This window comes from Sparus aurata, chromosome 6, assembly GCF_900880675.1.
Source record: "Sparus aurata chromosome 6, fSpaAur1.1, whole genome shotgun sequence".
NCBI lineage: Eukaryota > Metazoa > Chordata > Actinopteri > Spariformes > Sparidae > Sparus > Sparus aurata.
The window spans coordinates 35709790-35726996 of NC_044192.1; the positions used below are offsets into that span (position 1 = coordinate 35709790).

Consider the following 17207-nt stretch of genomic DNA (forward strand, 5'->3'; position numbering starts at 1 on the left):
TATCAGTCTGCCTACCCCTGTTAGATCCCCTCATCTGGCCTGGTTGTGTCACAAGGGTTCTAGGCATGATTTTATCGACTTTATGCCCTGCCGCTGCCGGAATAAATCCCAGCCTTCGTTCTCTTAATTGCCTATCCTCAAAAGCCTGGGGTATCTCCTTTCTGGGTGACACTACCTCCTTGTCTACCAAGTGTTGTCCCCCAAAATCTTCCTGCATCCGGAGTTTCTTAACTTCGTGACCTAGTGGTTTGCGTTTCAACTCTTGTTGCTTTACCCCTGGCGTATATGTCTGTACTGACGAGAATTCACCCTCTACTTCTCTGAGACTTCCTCTACTGCTCCTCATGTCACCACCTGCATCCTCTGGGGCTAAGCTGCTAACCAATACTTCTCCCTACTCCACCTTCAGTATTGGGTATAATGACCTAGGTGCGGGCGGACTTGGGTTCGTGCCCGGTGGTGGAGCGGGCGTGTATGGAGGAGGTCTTTTCCTTACAAACCCATCCCAATCCTCATCTATCATTTGGTGCTCTATCCCCTGCCACTGCAGCGCTTTTCTCATCCACTCTCTTTTATGTCCTTCCTGTGTCTCTTTCTCCTTCTTCCATTTGCGTTTGCTTATGGGTCCTGCCTTTTCTTCTTCTATTCTGGCTTCCCGTTCCCTGTTCGTACAGTCTTTGTTTTCTCCAAAATATTTGTCCTAGTGGTTCACATTCTGTTCCATTTTTCCCTAAATCCTTCAGTGTCTGTGTCAATTCCTCAAATGCTTTTTTTTCTTTTTCTGTCTCTTCTCTGAGGACTGTAACGCACCCTCAGCCTTTGCCATTTTCTGCACCTGGACCAGTAATGGCAACCAAGTTCGCATTACTGGACCCCACCCGTCATCGTCTATCTCCCTGTCGAATTCCCCATACATTTTCCTAGTTGCCCTGGCCAGTCAGTTCGTGTGACACGTTCGTTCCGAGTAACTGACTTAGCCTCCTCGAGGTGACAGCTCCCCTCTTTAGGATCCACTGCCCAACTGACTTGCGTCTGTTGTTTGTAGCACCCCAGCCTGGGACACCAAGGCAACGCCCTCCCTTCTAAGTAATTGTTTCCTCCTTATTTTCCTGTCTACTTTTTTTTTTTTTTTTTTTTTTTTTTTTGTCGTTACGGTTCTAATTGTGTGTTCTTGTTCATGCACAGCTACTTCAACTGTCAGATACTTTATGTTAACACCGTGAGGTTTCAGGTATCCCGCTGCTTCACTGTGCACGCATTCACTCTTTTATCCCTACTCCTATTTTAATGTTGCCCCGTTATCTACTCTCAGTCATCCACTCTTTGGTGTGGGTGGTAATACTTTACCTGCTCGCGGAGTCTCTTTTTCTGCTTACTTCGTTTTCTTGGTGAGAAACGGAGCCCTTCAGGCGCCGTCCCTGCTTCTTCCTCTCCTCCCAGGGTCTGTCAGTCAGTCAGTCTCTCTTTCTGTTCAAAAATCTTAGTCAAATATAACAGTTATATACACAAAAATCACTTCACATTAATCTCTGTAAAATCCTTAATGTTTTTCCATGGGTGTTGTTTTGGGGCGCGTCAACTCCCCGGGCACCCTTTTCACCCGGCCCTGTCCGACCCTGCCAGTACAGTTCTCTAACCGCGTCCGATTAGAGCAGACTTCTCGCCACTTAGTAACGCGTATTAGAGGGGCTGCTTTTGAGGCAGCAGCTGCTTTCAAAAAACTACCCTATTTACATTTGTTTTGCACGGGCTCGAAACCGTTACTCGCCTCGGGGCTCTAAACCCACCACTCTATTTCCTGTGTAGGCTGCTTTCTGGCACGAAGCGGCTGGACCCCTTCACTTCTCCCTCACTCTCCGGTCTGCCCCGACCACGGGCTCTAAACCGACTACACTTATTTTATTTTCCTTATTTTCTAATTTATTTACAATTCACAGAGATTATTGTTAGTATTAAATTCACAATCTTGTGTCTTTTAGCGATCTCACACGGAACGTCCCAGAGACAGGAATTTCGTAAAATATGTCCAAATTGTGCAGAATTCAGTGTTACAATAGGTTTCTGCTTGCCTTTTAGAGATTGACCGGTCTGTCTCCGCAACGGTCCACGTTTCGAACGATGTTATGCCGAATCTCAATCCTCCTTTCGCATCCCGGACGAGCCCCCAAATTGTTGAAGCCAATCTTGACTTCCCCAGGTTGGTTGATGCGAGAGAAGAGTCTGACACCGGATTGTAAACAAGCTGCAGTATTTTATTTAACAAAGATCTTTGGAGAACACCACACATAAAAGATATGCATTCGAGCTAAGTGCCCTGTGTTCTGAGTTCGGTCAGCTGTGACTCTGGGTTTCATTCTACGCGCTCCTCCTCTTGGGCGATCCCCTGAGCTCTTACCATTGGATAGTTTTACTCCTTCCTTCTCTGTGATTGGCTACGTTCGTCTCTGGGGTACATCACTCACTTTTGGAGCTTGTCCTGCTTTCACCCCAAACTGGTTCGCTCCGCTTTGCTTCAGAGCCATCTCTTCTAACCAGTTCCTATTCTGTATCTTTAGCCTTCAAGCACGCTCTCTTGTTTTTCTGCATATGTGACAGGTTTATACAATTACACCTGCAACATTATGTCTGAAGATATCTACTGTTCCTGGAACTGTGCGTTCTTCACCCCGAGTCACCCCCTGCGTCCCGTGTCTCATGAACACAGTGTACTTTCCCATTCCACTGAATTTCTTCAGTCCACACATTATATTTCATCCTCATAGAAAATGGCTCAATATCAATCAAAACAGAGTGAAGCTCCTTTCACATGTAGTTGTGATAAACCCCTAATTAGCACATTTACATCATTCAGTAAATATAGCGATTTTCCACAGTTGCTTTTTACAAAGTTACGTTTGTTTATTAGATGACGTTATGAATCACAGCACTATAAGTCCCCCGAAGACGACACAAAGACAAACAATAAATATTAATACATTTTCAATCTTGTCCTGCTATTAAAGTTGGAGGGTCAGTTCACTTAAATTACAACAACATTACAACATATTTTCACTGGTACGACTTTGAACATAAATAATAGTTCCTTTCAGATTGGTTGACAGTGTGTTCTGTAGAGTAACTGGGACATTCTATCTCAAACAGTGCAAGTAGTAATAACCCAATGACTACCTGCAGTGTTGGACATTATGAGGTAATTAAGAAAATGTTTGTTTTGTATAGCTAGTGGCATGTCTCTGTGGATGGCAATGTTGGTTGGTCAATCTGCTTTGCCATGAAAGAGGATGAAACCTGCTGTTTTTGGCGATCCCCTAACACTCAAAAGTTTTCGCTTACAAAAATTGCCTGATTGGCACAAAGTTTATCAACCTCAGACTCCGGGTTCGTACGGATGCTTGAAATCCATGAAGGTGCTTGAATTACAATGTTGTGTTTTCAAGGTCTGAAAAGTGCTTGGATTTTAGTTTAAGTGCTTGAAAGTGCTTGACATTGTTACTCTGTGTCTTTCAACAAAATTGGGATCAGACTAGATAGTAAGAGGACCTTATGTGGAGATGTTTTCTCCTGGGCTCCGCTGAGCCTCTCTGCTCCTCTCTTTGACCTGCCGGTTAGTGTGTAGCCCCGCCCCCTTTCGAAGAGAGACAGCAAGAGATGACAAAATGCCGGGAGGCTGCTGTTTTAACGAGCGTTGCATGGCTTGAAAATGATAACTACAAACCATGGTTAAGACGAGGACCGAATCAAAGTGTGGCGTCATACAAGAGCTGCAAAAAAGATTTTCAGATTTGTGCAATGGGAGAGTCTGCGCTCTCCAGTCACATGAAATGTAAGCTTAGACTTTGAGTAACTTATGCCAACGCTGCACGTTAACACTTTGTTTATGTTAACTGCTAACGTTTGCTAAACGTTACAGACTAAATTATATAAATTAAGGGTTGTCAAAGTTAACGTGTAAACTATAGACTGCAGAAAAAAAGGTACGCATTAACACATGTGATTAATATGGAAACCATAACATGCTGAAGAATAATTAACGCACCATTAATCACATTACGTGACCTCATTAAATAAGCGCCTGACTGTGTATGCAGTCTGTGGCCTGTGTGTGTGTCGTCACACATGCAGCTTGGTAGCAATAGAGAAGGATCGCTGAGGAGAAGGTCAAATTCGATGCAATTTGGACTGATGACACGTTCAATATTAATAAACTTGGATGAATAAGCATACAGCACTCTGTGCAGCACAGAGCATCTCTCCTGCTGCTGACAGGCTGTCAGCAAACGAGTCACTCACACCAGAGCTGAACGTGCCAGAGTCAGAAACTGACTGTTCAGTTTGTCTGTGTAATGTCACACCAGGCACTGACATCTGTAAGAGCTTTAAGTGTTAAAAGGGAATGTTCACTTTTCTCCACTTTTCATTACTTGCATCTAATAAAGTAAGATTAGATGGCAAGCCAAGACTTCTTACAGATAGGTGACACATTTTGACAGTGTTGGGCAAGTTACTCCAAACATGTAATGCATTATTTATTACTTGTTACTGTCATTTCAGTAACTTTATTACATTATAATATTACTGTCTTTGAATTCTAAGGCATTACACTACTATTGCATTACTTTTAAGTTACTTTCACCAAAATTCACAACCACCAGCACTGAAAACAGTTTTTGAAAGGGCTGGCCATACTGAACATGCTGAATATGAATTGCAATGTTAAGCATTGTATTGTAAGGCCCCTGAGCTAATGCTTATTGAGTTTAACATAAGTTTTTGTATGTTTTTATTTGGATACAGACTGATGTTAAGCAGATTGAAGTTATGTCGCTGTTCTGGTGGCTTTATATTACAGTCAGTAGCCCAGCAGCACTAACCTGTTGAGGCAATGATAGTTTACCTTGTCATTGCTAGCCTGGATGGGGATCTTCCTCACAATTTTTATAAAAGATGGAGAATCCACTGGAGAATCCAAGGAGAAGGGTCTAGCTGCAGCTGCAGCAAGCCGGAGCCACTACAAACCACACCCATACTACACTACGGTGGCTGTGGAGGCCCAGAGCACTAACACAAGGAAACAAAGCAAAGGAAACAAAGCAATAACCAGATCATTTTTAACAACTTTAATGGTTGATTCACAGCATTAAATGCTTTTCAATGCAAACAATGTGCTTGAAACAATAGATATATACAAAAATAGAAAGTTAAGTAATAAAAGATTGGGATAAAAGATTAATTTGATAAAAGATTATATAGGACTGCTAAATCTGGTGCATGCATCTTTTCATTTTTTATATAAGTGACTAATGTATGTGCACAAGATTATTTTAAACTCATTAAAATAAAATATTTACAATAATAATAATAATTAGTAGCAGTCATTCCGATTAAAATAGGTTGTTTCCACTGGCCGTTTTTCTAAGAGCCACTCTGTCACAGAGCTTGGCCTACTACATCAGATGCCATAAATATCACTCTAAGGTGATGATTTCTTCTGGGTTAACAGAAAAGACTGCTGGCCCTTTGACACAAATAAAATGTATTTATGTATTTATAATATGACCATACACAGGTCTTTAAAATATGTACCTCAAAACACAAAGTTGAGACAAATGAATTAGCCATCAACAACTTTTATTGGCAATAAAATAAAACATTATCATTTCACAGACTATTTTTTAATTCATCCTACACACATACTAAAGCCTCTTCAAAAGCTCCTCAGAGTCCAGAGCTCTTCTGAGTTTTTCAGCATATGTTTCTAGTTGCTGTATTGCCTCCTTGCTCCTGTTTTTTGTCATGTAATGAGCCAACAGCCGTTTGTCACTGATGAGACAAAATGGAAGAAAATAGCGATTAGTGAAAGGAAATTCACACGGAGAGGCTGTCATAAACAATATAAAAAACAATACTTATAGGTATTAGCACTCTCCTTATGTATGTAGCATACCTCAAGTCATACTGCAGTCCACATTTATACACTTCTGTGGCTCTGTCAATGGAACATGCATGGACAGCTGAAAGGGCGTGGACTGTTGCCTGTGTCATGAGGTGAACAAAATGGACATCTTTCATTTAGACATTTAAGTTGTCTGTCATGTTGCAGTTAACAAGATATTAACCATAAGTTAAAGACTGACAATAATAACAATTATACGAAATATGTTAATATAATAAATAAAAAAGTTTCATAGTTTACCTCTGGCAGAAGCACATCCATAACAAATGCCACGTGATTGTGACACCTGGTTGTCTGTGCTTCAACCAGGCTTGTGAAGAAGCCCAGCACTCTGTCCAGCTGCTCATCCTCCTCAAAGAAAATGATCACCCTGCCCTTTGATGTTGCCCAGGAGGATGTAACTTTTCATGCAATGACCGCCTGTAAATATATATATTTCTTTGGAGAATGCTCAAAATAAATGTACAAACACTAGGCTAACAGAAAATGTTTCACTTAAATCATTCATTTAACATGTTTTGACCAAAATTAGTTACACTATGTGACTTAAATTCCATTTTCAAACTCACTTCAAGATGTTGCAGTAGACCGTTATCCTGAGTGATGAACGTTACATGAAGGTCACTAGTGATTCTTCTATGGTGGTCAGCTTGCTGGGCCCTTTGCTTAAATTTGATCAAACAGCATTCAGATGTTAAACGTAATTATTCTGGTAAAGTATATTAAATAAGATTTGTTGTTTGTTGATCCTTTGCATGTCCTCACCACAAGCCTGTCGAAAGATGCGTCTTCACTCAGGATCCCAACGTCTCTGGTTGTGGTGACCACATCGTGTTGGTCCATGCTATCATTATTGTCCTTAATCAAGACACACAAAGTCATGACTTAGTGCACAGCTGTAAACACTGGATATGTTGCTCTCATGCGATGATCTTCTCTCACATTAATATTCTCTCTGGCTGGAAAGCTGTAAGGCCTCTTGCTGTACATGTGGTCGGTGTCCTGTGGACTCTGCAGAAAGCAAACCATAACTGTCAGTTTGTTTTATGGGGATCCAGGTAGGATTGACATTTGCACTTAAAACTATCGCACCCACATTGCAAATTAGGTTTATTGACAAAATATACAAACTTTCTGCTTTTTACAATAAACAAATCAAACATGAACAATTTAAATGGATTCAAGAATACATCAGTCATTTTTGCAATAAATGTATTTGTATGTCACTCACGCACATTTCTGACATGCACTTAAACGTCACCATTGACAAATCTCTAGCCAGTACAGTTATTTGAAGTGATATAACACATGACCCTATTTTCTAATGTTTTTGTGTGTCAAAATAACAAATTGATATGTTGAGTTAAATGACAATATTCTGCGTCTACGTGCCGTGTTCCCTCAATACTTCTGTCATCATCCCTTGCTCAGTCATTAACCTGATTTTCATAACGTAAAAGACGACACAAAATGGGTTTGCTTACGGACATTTTCAGTATATCAGTTTGACGAAATGTGTTTTTACAAATGGAGTCCGGTGTCTTTGAAAAACAGTCATTAATGCTATTTCTGCCTGGCAAAAGACGTCTCAAACATTAAATTAAACGTCAACATCTTCCCAAAATGTAAACGACCTAACGTGAAACGGCATCTCCATCTTGTCTGCCTACAGGCGCTGCTGACAACTGCGGTTGGCGAACGTACGGTTAAAATGACATTAAGTGTTCAATGTTCACACCTCCTAACCAGGAACTTAAAAATAATATAAATGCGTCTCACCTGAACTGGCATTGCCGTCTTGTCTTGCCTGCATTTACCTTCTTGTTCTTCTTCTGTTTTGACTGCTTGCATTTGCTGCTGTGAGTTTAATCGTCCTTCCCAGCCACCGTAGCAACACGTAGGCGTAGTTTGTGGGGGCGTGGTTTGTATGGGGCGTTGTTTGTAGTGGCTTCGGGGGTCGTAGTGGCTGCAGTTGGGTATTGGTTGAAAGTGGCAGCATATCTTCGACAACATACTCTGCCACCAGTCTCCTCACTTTTCAAGGTTCAAGCATCGCAGAACGGGAGAATGTTGTTTTTGATGCTTAGTTTTTTCTCCGCTCTCATCCTCAGTTTGCCATCTTTTGGTTACTAGCTTCATGTTAGTGTGGCATCGCTCTAGATGTTTCGTTAAATTACTTAAAAATTGCTATTTTGTGAGGTAGAGAGATCTTTTGGTTTCTCACACAAAGTGAACTTAATTGTTGTCTCTGATGAACTAAAAATAATGAGTGTATGTTCATCTCGCAAATGTAGAGTCCAACTTGTCTGCTGCTGCAGTAATCTTCTCCTCAATCAATAGTTCTCTCGCACTAACAGGACTAAACATTTGCGCAGATTTTTTCTCCCCTCCTAATCTCGCGGTGTTGGAAAATTTGTATGAAAACAACACAGCACTTAATTTAGGGTTAATAATGCATTGTAACGCACGTTACCCAGTAAAATATTACCGTTTCCTTTTTTTATGTAATGCCTTACATTACTGCATTACAACAAAAAGTAATGCATTACAGTAATTGCATTACTTTTGTAACGCGTTACTCTAGGGTTGGGCGATATGGATGAAAAATCATGATATAAGTGTTTCATATCAGTCGATATCGATAATTATTGATTCCCCACCCCCCAAGATTTCAAGATTTCAGAATCTAAGACATGAGACAAAATAGTGTAGAAGCTGACATTGCTGCTTGACAATATGTTAAAGGGGATAGTTCGAGTTTTTTGAATTGGGGTCATATAAAGTACATATCTATAGTTGGACTGTTTCCTACTCTAATCACCGATCAGTGCAGCCTCAGTTTGGAGAAGCAGACTCTCGTCCATCAACTGGGCCTTGCACTGTATTTTGCCGCTTGCTGATCACCTGTTTCTAACGGAGTTCGGTGAAATTATTGATCGTTCTATCGAACGTATTTTCTATTGATATTGATCACTTGTCTATTGTGATAGATATCGTTATTGTTTTAACGCCCAGCCCTACGTTACTCCCAACACTGCATTTTGAAACATTAAAATGTATGTCAAAAAAGGAAATTACAGAGTGCTCTCAGGTCTCTCTTTGTCTCGGTGCAAGTGTGCCTGAAGAACGCCAAGTGGCTTCCCTTTTTTTGGAAACTTTTTGCTATTATGAAACATAATTTTAGATGTTTACAGCATAATACAATTTATATAATTGTGATAAAAAGTGAAAAAAATAAATAAACACGACTATATATATTCCTGTAGATATGTATTTTACCCCAGCGATAAGGTGCTGGAAAAAATTTAAAATGACCCTTAAAAGTGCTTGAAAAGTGCTTGAATTTGACCTTGAAAAATGTGTACGAACCCTGACTCTACTTCTCTCATAACAATGATGTTTAAGGTTAAATATTCTTACTACTGTAATAGATTGGCATGGAAATTGGTACACATGGAACACTAATGACATCTCCATCAACCTAATGCAAACATGCTAAACTAATTTGGTGAACATCACTATGATGACTATGCACAAGTACAGCCTCTCAAAGTCGCTAGCAAGACTGTAGACCCAAACTTATCAAACTTTTTTTTTTAAGATACAGGAATGGCCTACTTCAGTACAATATCTTGAAAAATATTGATACTGTAGAGAAAAATTAACACAATATTGAGTTATAAAAATAACAAGGGTTGGAGTGAAGAAAGAGCGAGTAAGCGCAGTTGATATGGGTAGATATGTACAATGTAAATATTCAGATTTTCTGTGTTGGTATTTCGATGTTTTTGACGACACTATTGCACACATATACATAGATACAGAGCAGTATGCTGTAATTTAACTAGCACACAATTTACTTGCTCGATTGTTTGTGTCTAACATAGCCACCATATAGTACACTCAAGGAAGATTTTCTTTTCTTAGACAATTTGTGTCCTGAGTGCACAATAGCTCTTTTGTAGTTATATTTTTTATATAGTATCATAAATCTCTGGGCAGTATACATTGTTGAAACTGTTTTAATATGGTGGCACCTGAGCTGACAAGATTGCAGTTTAGTCACTTGAAACAATCCTCACTCTATTAGTGGAGCAGAGTGGTAAAAAACTCTCTGTGTGTGATTGGCTCTCATCTGGTTGTTATATTTGCATCAACTAGAACATTTTTTCAGCTGTCCCCTGAGCGTCTTCCACATCTCAGTTGCTCAGCTGGGCATGGTGGACTGCAACAGTACACGTCCAAGTCATAATAAGCGGCAGCCTATTACTGTCCCTGCTCTTGATTAGATATGTGTGAACAGCCCCTAAATTCTTAGGGTGAACTGACCCTAACCCAGACAGGGAGCTAATATGAGTGATTTATAAACTAATCATTGTAAAAAAATACCACAGATTTCCTTCTGGACCCCCTTTTCCAGATAAAGATGTTGTCAGTCATTTTTGACAGTCCTGTCACTGCACAGCCTTCACCTAACATCTCCTTGTATAACTCCTTTTCTCCTTGTCTTGGAAGAGTGATAAAAAGACAGATGGATCAGAGACATATGGATTTATTTGGAGTTTAATAGTTTATGACCATATGGATCTCTCTCACACTGGGTGTGTGCATCTGAGACTAAATTCTTCTTTGTATCGTCTTCAGTCTGACTTCAACCCAGCAGAACAACAACCTCCCCTATCAGCTGCAGGCCTCCTACTCCACCAGCCAGCCCCAGCATCAACCTCAAGCATCACTGCCCCGCATGGCATACCTCACCCCCAACCCCCCAGATTCTAACCCTACATCTTCCCTGACCTTTGGACCCAGAAGAAACTCCACTGGCACGGTCACGTTCTCGACTGGAGCTCACGCCTACTTCCAGTCCCAGAGCACAGGGCAGATCCTGCTGCAGTCTGCAGGCCATCGTGGTGAGTCACAGGGATGACATTTGATTTATTTATTTTTGGAAACAAAAAATGCACCAGTGCAGCGTCTTACATGTTGAGGTGAGAACATGGTTGCAAAATATTTAAAAAAAAAAAGGAAACCAAAACATGAAGATCCATAAATACAAAAGTTATTTATTTGTGGACACAATGGCTCTCATTTATCAATCTTGTGTGAAAACGGGCGCAGATCTGAGCGCAGAATTGGTCGTATGACAGGACACACGTGTGATTTATGAAACATTCGTATCTGACCAATCTCAGCGTACGAATGAGCGGGTCTTGATAAATGCGGCGGCTGAATTCGATCGTCATTAACATGTTACGCCCTTAAATATTCCTGGTTCGGAGGCCTCGCCCACTGAGGTCAAACATGGAGAGAAGAAACACTGGCAAGAAAATAAACTTTTTCGAAATGGAGCTCGGCATCCTGACATCCGAGGTGGAGCAAAACAAAGATTTGCGTTTTGGCAGTCTGAAAAATGGAATTAAAGGACGTCATAAAAACGCTGTATGGAAGAGAATAACGGAGGCAGTCAACAGCGTTGCCAGAGGAACGGACTCCGGCTGAGGTGACGCAGATGCAGTCGCGTCAGAGCCAGAGCAGAATGGTAACTAACAACCCCCTTTTGCTTGCATTGTAAAATCTATCAAACTCTGACTGTTCACATTTCCTACACATAATTAGGCTTACACATGTTACATGGGTATACATTTTTATTGTATTTTTAAATGCTTCACAGCCAGGCACCAGCATCATGTCGGCCAGGTCTCCTCCCCAGAGCGCGTGCCCTCTGGCCCCGGTGCTGCACCCAGACCAAACATCATCACGGCAGAGGTCCTGGACAGACAAATAGAAATATGCAGTTTATTGGCCTCAGTTGTCGGCGCACATGAGGCAACAAATAACACATTAAAAGAAATTAATGAAACTCTAAAAAAGCCTTAATAAAGTCTAAAAATGACTAAATGTTGTCCATTTTCTGTGTTTATTATGCCTTTAGCCAATTCCACCAATAATTCACATTACTGATTAAATACTGCAGAGCATTTGCAAGAGTTTAAGGTATACTTTACATTTTAAAGGTGATGAATGAGGTCCTGTCTCCTCTGTGTAGCCCCCAGTGGAGGCTGTGCTGCCACGGTTCCATGGGCATTGGCTCATCTGGCTGCGCCGGCACATCGAAGGCACTCACTCCATTCACTAATACAATGTTGTGCAAAACTTGACAGGCCAAAATGATATGGCACACTTTCTCCGGGATATACAGCAGCGTTCCCCCTGCTGGTCCGAGACAGAGCCACCTGCCCTTCAGCAACCCGAAGCAGCTCCACTGTGACCCGTGTGCGTGTGTGCACACTGTGTCTGCGTTCCTGCTCTGTAGCAGGGTTATTAGGTATTCCATTAATTAGTTGTCACGTAGCCTCATATTTTATATTACAAAAAAGTGGTAGCCTTTCAGTAAGAATGTGGGCTTTTAAAAAAAATGGTTTTTTTTTATTCGTTTTAAGAACCCGTTTTGATCTCTGATCTAAATATGTGACTGCTTATGCTTAATGACAGCTGAGGTTTGTTATTTTCAGACTCGGCCAGATTTTGCTGTGCTGCACCGCAAATCCACAGACTCAAATTTGCGTACACGATCTCAGACCTGATGTGAGATTTGATCGTAGCTCCCGCTCACGTTCAGATTGATAAATGCCGAAGTTTGCGTGGAAATGGTCGTACGCACGTTTTTCTGTCGTACGTTCGTTTGATAAATGAGGGCCACTGTCTCAGAAATGCTTAGAGAATTACAACAAGTTTGACACCAATGACCACTTAAACTCAAGGATTAACTGATCAAGATTTGGTGGTTAAAGGTCACTATGACCTCCAAAACAAATTTTTTGCCATTTCTCAAGAATTCATACAATAATTACAACTAAATTGTACAGAAATGTCTAATAGGATAAAATGATGTGTCGTGAACTAGGGATGCACATGGTTAACCGTTTAACCGTTAACCGATAACAGGAACTTTGACCGATTAATACTATCGGTTAAATTTTTTTCAGCTACTTGTCAATCAACTCATGGGAGCGTGTCGACGCGTGCCACACGTGCAAAATGTGCCTTTATGTACTTTCCGCCACAGCCCACTTCACAGCAAAAATGAAGCGAGAAAAAAGGAGTTCTGTGTGGGACAAATTTCACTGAAAAGGAGATGAGGTTATTTGCAAACTATGCGGTACAGCACTGAAATATTCAAGCAATACCAGTACACTGCGCGTCGGGGTCTGATCCTTCCTGAAGGGACTTATTTTCCAGATAATGACCGCCGTTCTATACATTATCCCGCTTATTACACGGCTACTTGCCAACAAGAAAAAGACGTCACATAGTATGTCTTTATACAATTTATTTGTTACCGTTCAGGCGTTCAGTGTTTTTCAGCAGAGAAATAGTTTGCCAAACCGATGCCGTTTCGCTTCTCCCTCTTCGCTCCTTTCCTCTTCTTCTTTTCTTGGCCTTTGATGACAACTCAGCCTTTTGCCAAGACTCGAAATCACCGTATTTACCAAAAATATTTAAGTTAATGTGAAACTCATCCATACTAGTGGCATAGGAGTAGTTTTTTCCCATATGAAGTAGACTACAGATCAGCTGACGTCGGTCGGCAACCAAAGACGCTGAGGTGATAAGTGACCAGGACTACTTGCGGAGCAAAGATTTTAGGGCTAAGATTTTAGAGCGGAGTGATACGAAATATGCGAATCAGAGGCAAAAAGGCCACTTTCCTTGACGACGGTCGAATATGCTTAGCAGCATTAAGAAGAGCCGTGTAATAATGGTTATTAATCGGTTAATGAGCGTCGGTTATCGGTCATAAAAAAATTAAAAATGTGCATCCCTAACAAGAACAAGAGAGAAGCTTCTACCAAACCAGGGCTGTAGGTTGGACTATGTTTTTGTCTCTGTTTGCCCTTCTTGTGCATTTGTTAATGGAACAAAGGGCTATATCGCTTCAATGTAAACATCTTGAGGGAAGCAAGAGGGAAGACATGATATAGATTTCTGTAGTAGAAAACAAAACTCGAAACTACGTATTGCATAGCAGGTGGCTGAATCACTCAGACACCAGGACACAACATTATAAGTGTTTATTGAACTTTAAACGAAAGATTAACGATGATAATGACGTGTAATCTAATCACACTTAAACCCATATTTTTATCTACTAAAGTCCAAATCAAATTTGGCACAACTACATCGACCATGAAATATGTATTATTGAAATGGTTCAAAAATTCATTTGAAACTTTGTAAAATGACATAAAAGCAGCAACTCAGATTTAAACCAGACAGGTCACAAAATTAAAAATGAGGTGAGCTGCTCCGTACAGCAAACGATCCCTTTTCCCCCGTTATCCTCCTTCACACGGGCCATCAATCAGGGCCTTTAAATAATTCCCACCACCAGACAGTTGCATTAATGCCAAATGCGTACAAAGTACCAATATAGGGAATTAAAAACTCGTTACTTACTTGTTGCATATTTGTGCATTGCATCTATTGCAATAGATATCATGGCACACCAATAACCACTTATGAGCTTATGGGGACTAATGAGAGAGGAGAGAGATAAGAGGGGAGTCAAGGTGGGGAACAGAAAAAAGGGAACAAACAGGAATACAGGTCAGGTAGGTGTGTGTATATATAGACATATAAGAGAATGAGGTGTGTTTGAGATATGGCCCTGCCCTGCCCTCCTGAGCTAAAATACCCTCGGTAAAGTTCAGCTGTCACATCTCTGTTTAAATCTGTTTCCTTGCAGGTGGGATCACAGCACACCAGTCGTACCCGTTGGGTAACATGTACAGTCAACCAGCCATCCACCAGCATGCTCACTGCCCTTCAGCTTACCCCGCCAGTCTAGGAGGGGCTCAAGATCATCAGCCACCTTCCTCCACCATACTGCCTCCCCCATCATTCTTCTCCCGGGGGGACCACAGTCCCTCGCATGCAAGCTCTACATGCTTATCACACACCCATACACACAACACCACCACAACCACCAGCATCACGAGTGTCGTCTCTCCTGTGTCCACCCTGCGCCCTTCTCGCCTCAGAGCAAAGATCACTCCAACCAGGGCTTCATCCCTTCTGCCTTCTCAGGTCAGCCCTGCCTCTCCAGAATGCCCTCCAGTGCCCCCTCGTGTCAAGATTGAGGAAGATAGCCCTCGATATTATTACCTTGACTTCTCCCCTCATAGATTTTTTACTTAATGTTTGTTTTTCTGAGTGTTTGAAGTATCTGTGTCAGTGTGTTGTGTAGGATCTTCTGCATGTTCTATTTACACAACTGTTGATCACTGATGTTTTCCTAAATATTAATGCCAGCATACTTGGTGTGGGTTGCATGTGGCTTGGCTAAAAGAAATGCTCATTGTTCTGTTAATCCTTTATTTAATATGTGTGCAACATATTTTTAGTTTTAATTAAGACAATTTTGTTGCAGACCAACAGGTTGGACATAGAGGGGTGTGGGAGGTTGGGTAAAGCATAGTTCTACATATCCTTTTTCTAAGTATGCATACATGTTCATGATTGTGTTGATTCAGGCGTGATCACCTACCGACACACATAAGCCTTGATTACAAGTTTATCATTATGTACTCATCCCCATGCTGATGGAAAGTTGGAGTTTTGAAAATGTCTGGGGTTTTCATTGTACATTTAACTTATCAAATGTTACCCAAAAATGTTACTTGGTTACTTAATAACTATACTATACTAACTATAAAAATCATTGTATTGTTTATGATAATTACTGCACAAACAGACATTTTATTAATACATATAAACTGTTATAATCTCCAGTGTTATAATTGGTGGTTCTTTCAGGTGGAGGTGTAATTAAGCTATATGGCCTATTACACAGTGCATGAGTGGTAGGAATGCATTCCTAAAAGTCTTCAAATTACCTCAATATCTCATAAGAAATACATTTAAAAAGTGAAATTTTGGCTAATGATTATCTCTCCTGGCTTCTGTTTTCACCTCTATCCTACCTTTTGCTGTGTTCTTTTCTCTCTCCTCCCCCCTTCTTTCTCCCACTGTCCTCTCCTTGATTCTCTCTCTTCTGCCCTCCTCTCCCATTTTCTCCCACATTTACTACAGACTGTGTGTGTACAAGGGAAACAAGGAAACTTCAGCTGTTATCAGTACCGTGGAACAAGAATATTTTCAGAATCAACAAGAATTATTTTAAACTGAATATTCACGAGACACCAAATTCATCAGCAGACAGTACACAGTACTACAAGAGTTTGAAAATGGGTTGGAATAGGCAAAGCTTATATGTTTCCAGACCCTAACAACACAAATGCATACACAAAAGAGACACCCTTAACGGGATTTTGTCCCTCATCTCTTAAACCAAAATCACTTTTTTCAATCTATAGGGAAGTCATCTATACTTAAGTGATGCATTCTGCTGGCCATTTATTTGAGATTTTAATATAAGAATTTACTCTCCAATTAAGCCTTGCTTTGTAATCTTGTCCAGGCATGAAGAAATATTTTCAGAAATGTAGCTTGTAAAACTACTGCTAGTAAAAAGTAGCTTTAGCAAGTACTTATACTCATTCAACTCAGCGTTAAATACATCAACATATGGTGTATATGAAACAAAATATAATAGCCTACAAAAAATTCACATGCCAGCAGAAATATAACTCAACTCAAGTTTTATTTTTTAACAAACAAAAGCTGACATTTCTGGTCAACATCACAGGAACTTCAGAGGCATTAACACTTAGGCACGAACACGTGAACACATAGGTTGTGTCTGAAGAGAGATTTTTGTTTTCAAGTTGTCCCAGTTGTCTCTGGCCCGCTGGGCTCGACCTTCCCCTGCAGGCCTATCTTTTCCAGACTTGTTCTAAACACAGAGAAAAGGTAAACACAAGATCACATTAACACGGATGCAAAGATTTTCAAAAAGTGACGTCAGTTCCGACAAATGGGTGCATTATTATTTATTGTTTATAATTTATTATTGCCTTACTTCCATCCAGCCATGGCGGAATGTTTCCCTCCTGTGAAGGTGGTCGTTCTCTGCCCAGCCTTTGATGTTCAGCTGCTGCTTTCTCCCTAAAACAAAATTAAATGTAAAAGACTTTTTGTGTTATGTCTGACAAAATGGTTATAAAATAGCAAAGTAGGATCATCCTAAATGTGGCTCTGTATTCAATTCAAATGTTTTACTGGACTTTACAGTTTTACAGTCTGGAAATAAAGCAGCAATCACAGCCTGATCTGAATGTGTTCATCTGGTCCA

General features: G+C 40.6%; 2 protein-coding genes and 1 long non-coding RNA gene across 5 annotated transcripts in view; 1 reads left to right on the top strand and 2 right to left on the bottom strand.

The window, feature by feature from the left end:
- The first annotated feature begins 1816 nt into the window (after positions 1-1816).
- LOC115582626 (uncharacterized) lies at positions 1817-17184 on the top strand. Its single transcript, XM_030418694.1, has 3 exons — positions 1817-2197; positions 10598-10863; positions 14700-17184. The coding sequence occupies exons 1-3, from the start codon at positions 2124-2126 to the stop codon at positions 15149-15151; spliced, it is 792 nt and encodes a 263-aa protein (XP_030274554.1). The 5' UTR covers positions 1817-2123; the 3' UTR covers positions 15152-17184.
- Positions 5608-7898, bottom strand: LOC115582632 (uncharacterized). 3 transcript variants are annotated; one of them, XR_003984198.1, is made up of 7 exons: positions 7733-7898; positions 6896-6964; positions 6719-6811; positions 6523-6618; positions 6194-6373; positions 5945-6033; positions 5608-5820 (listed from the first exon to the last, which is right to left on the bottom strand). It is a non-coding gene; the product is annotated as an uncharacterized LOC115582632 (long non-coding RNA). The 3 variants fall into 3 exon arrangements; XR_003984197.1 differs by having other exon boundaries at positions 7771-7896; XR_003984199.1 differs by lacking the exon at positions 6523-6618 and having other exon boundaries at positions 7771-7895.
- LOC115582951 (transient receptor potential cation channel subfamily M member 7-like) overlaps positions 16598-17207 on the bottom strand; it is a 62057-nt gene continuing 61447 nt past the window's right edge. Inside the window, exons 36-37 of the mRNA XM_030419207.1 lie at positions 16935-17020; positions 16598-16808 (exon numbers count right to left, since the gene is read on the bottom strand). Of these exons, the coding sequence (XP_030275067.1) occupies positions 16789-16808; positions 16935-17020 (106 nt within the window). The 3' untranslated portion in view covers positions 16598-16788. The remainder of the gene's footprint in view (positions 16809-16934; positions 17021-17207) is intronic.

Coding starts and splice junctions, on each gene's coding strand:
- LOC115582626 (XM_030418694.1), top strand. CDS start 2,124: ATGCCGAATCTCAATCCTCCTTTCGCATCCCGGACGAGCCCCCAAATT. Junction 2,198..10,597: donor GCCAATCTTGACTTCCCCAG/GTTGGTTGATGC, acceptor TATCGTCTTCAG/TCTGACTTCAACCCAGCAGA. Junction 10,864..14,699: donor GCAGTCTGCAGGCCATCGTG/GTGAGTCACAGG, acceptor GTTTCCTTGCAG/GTGGGATCACAGCACACCAG.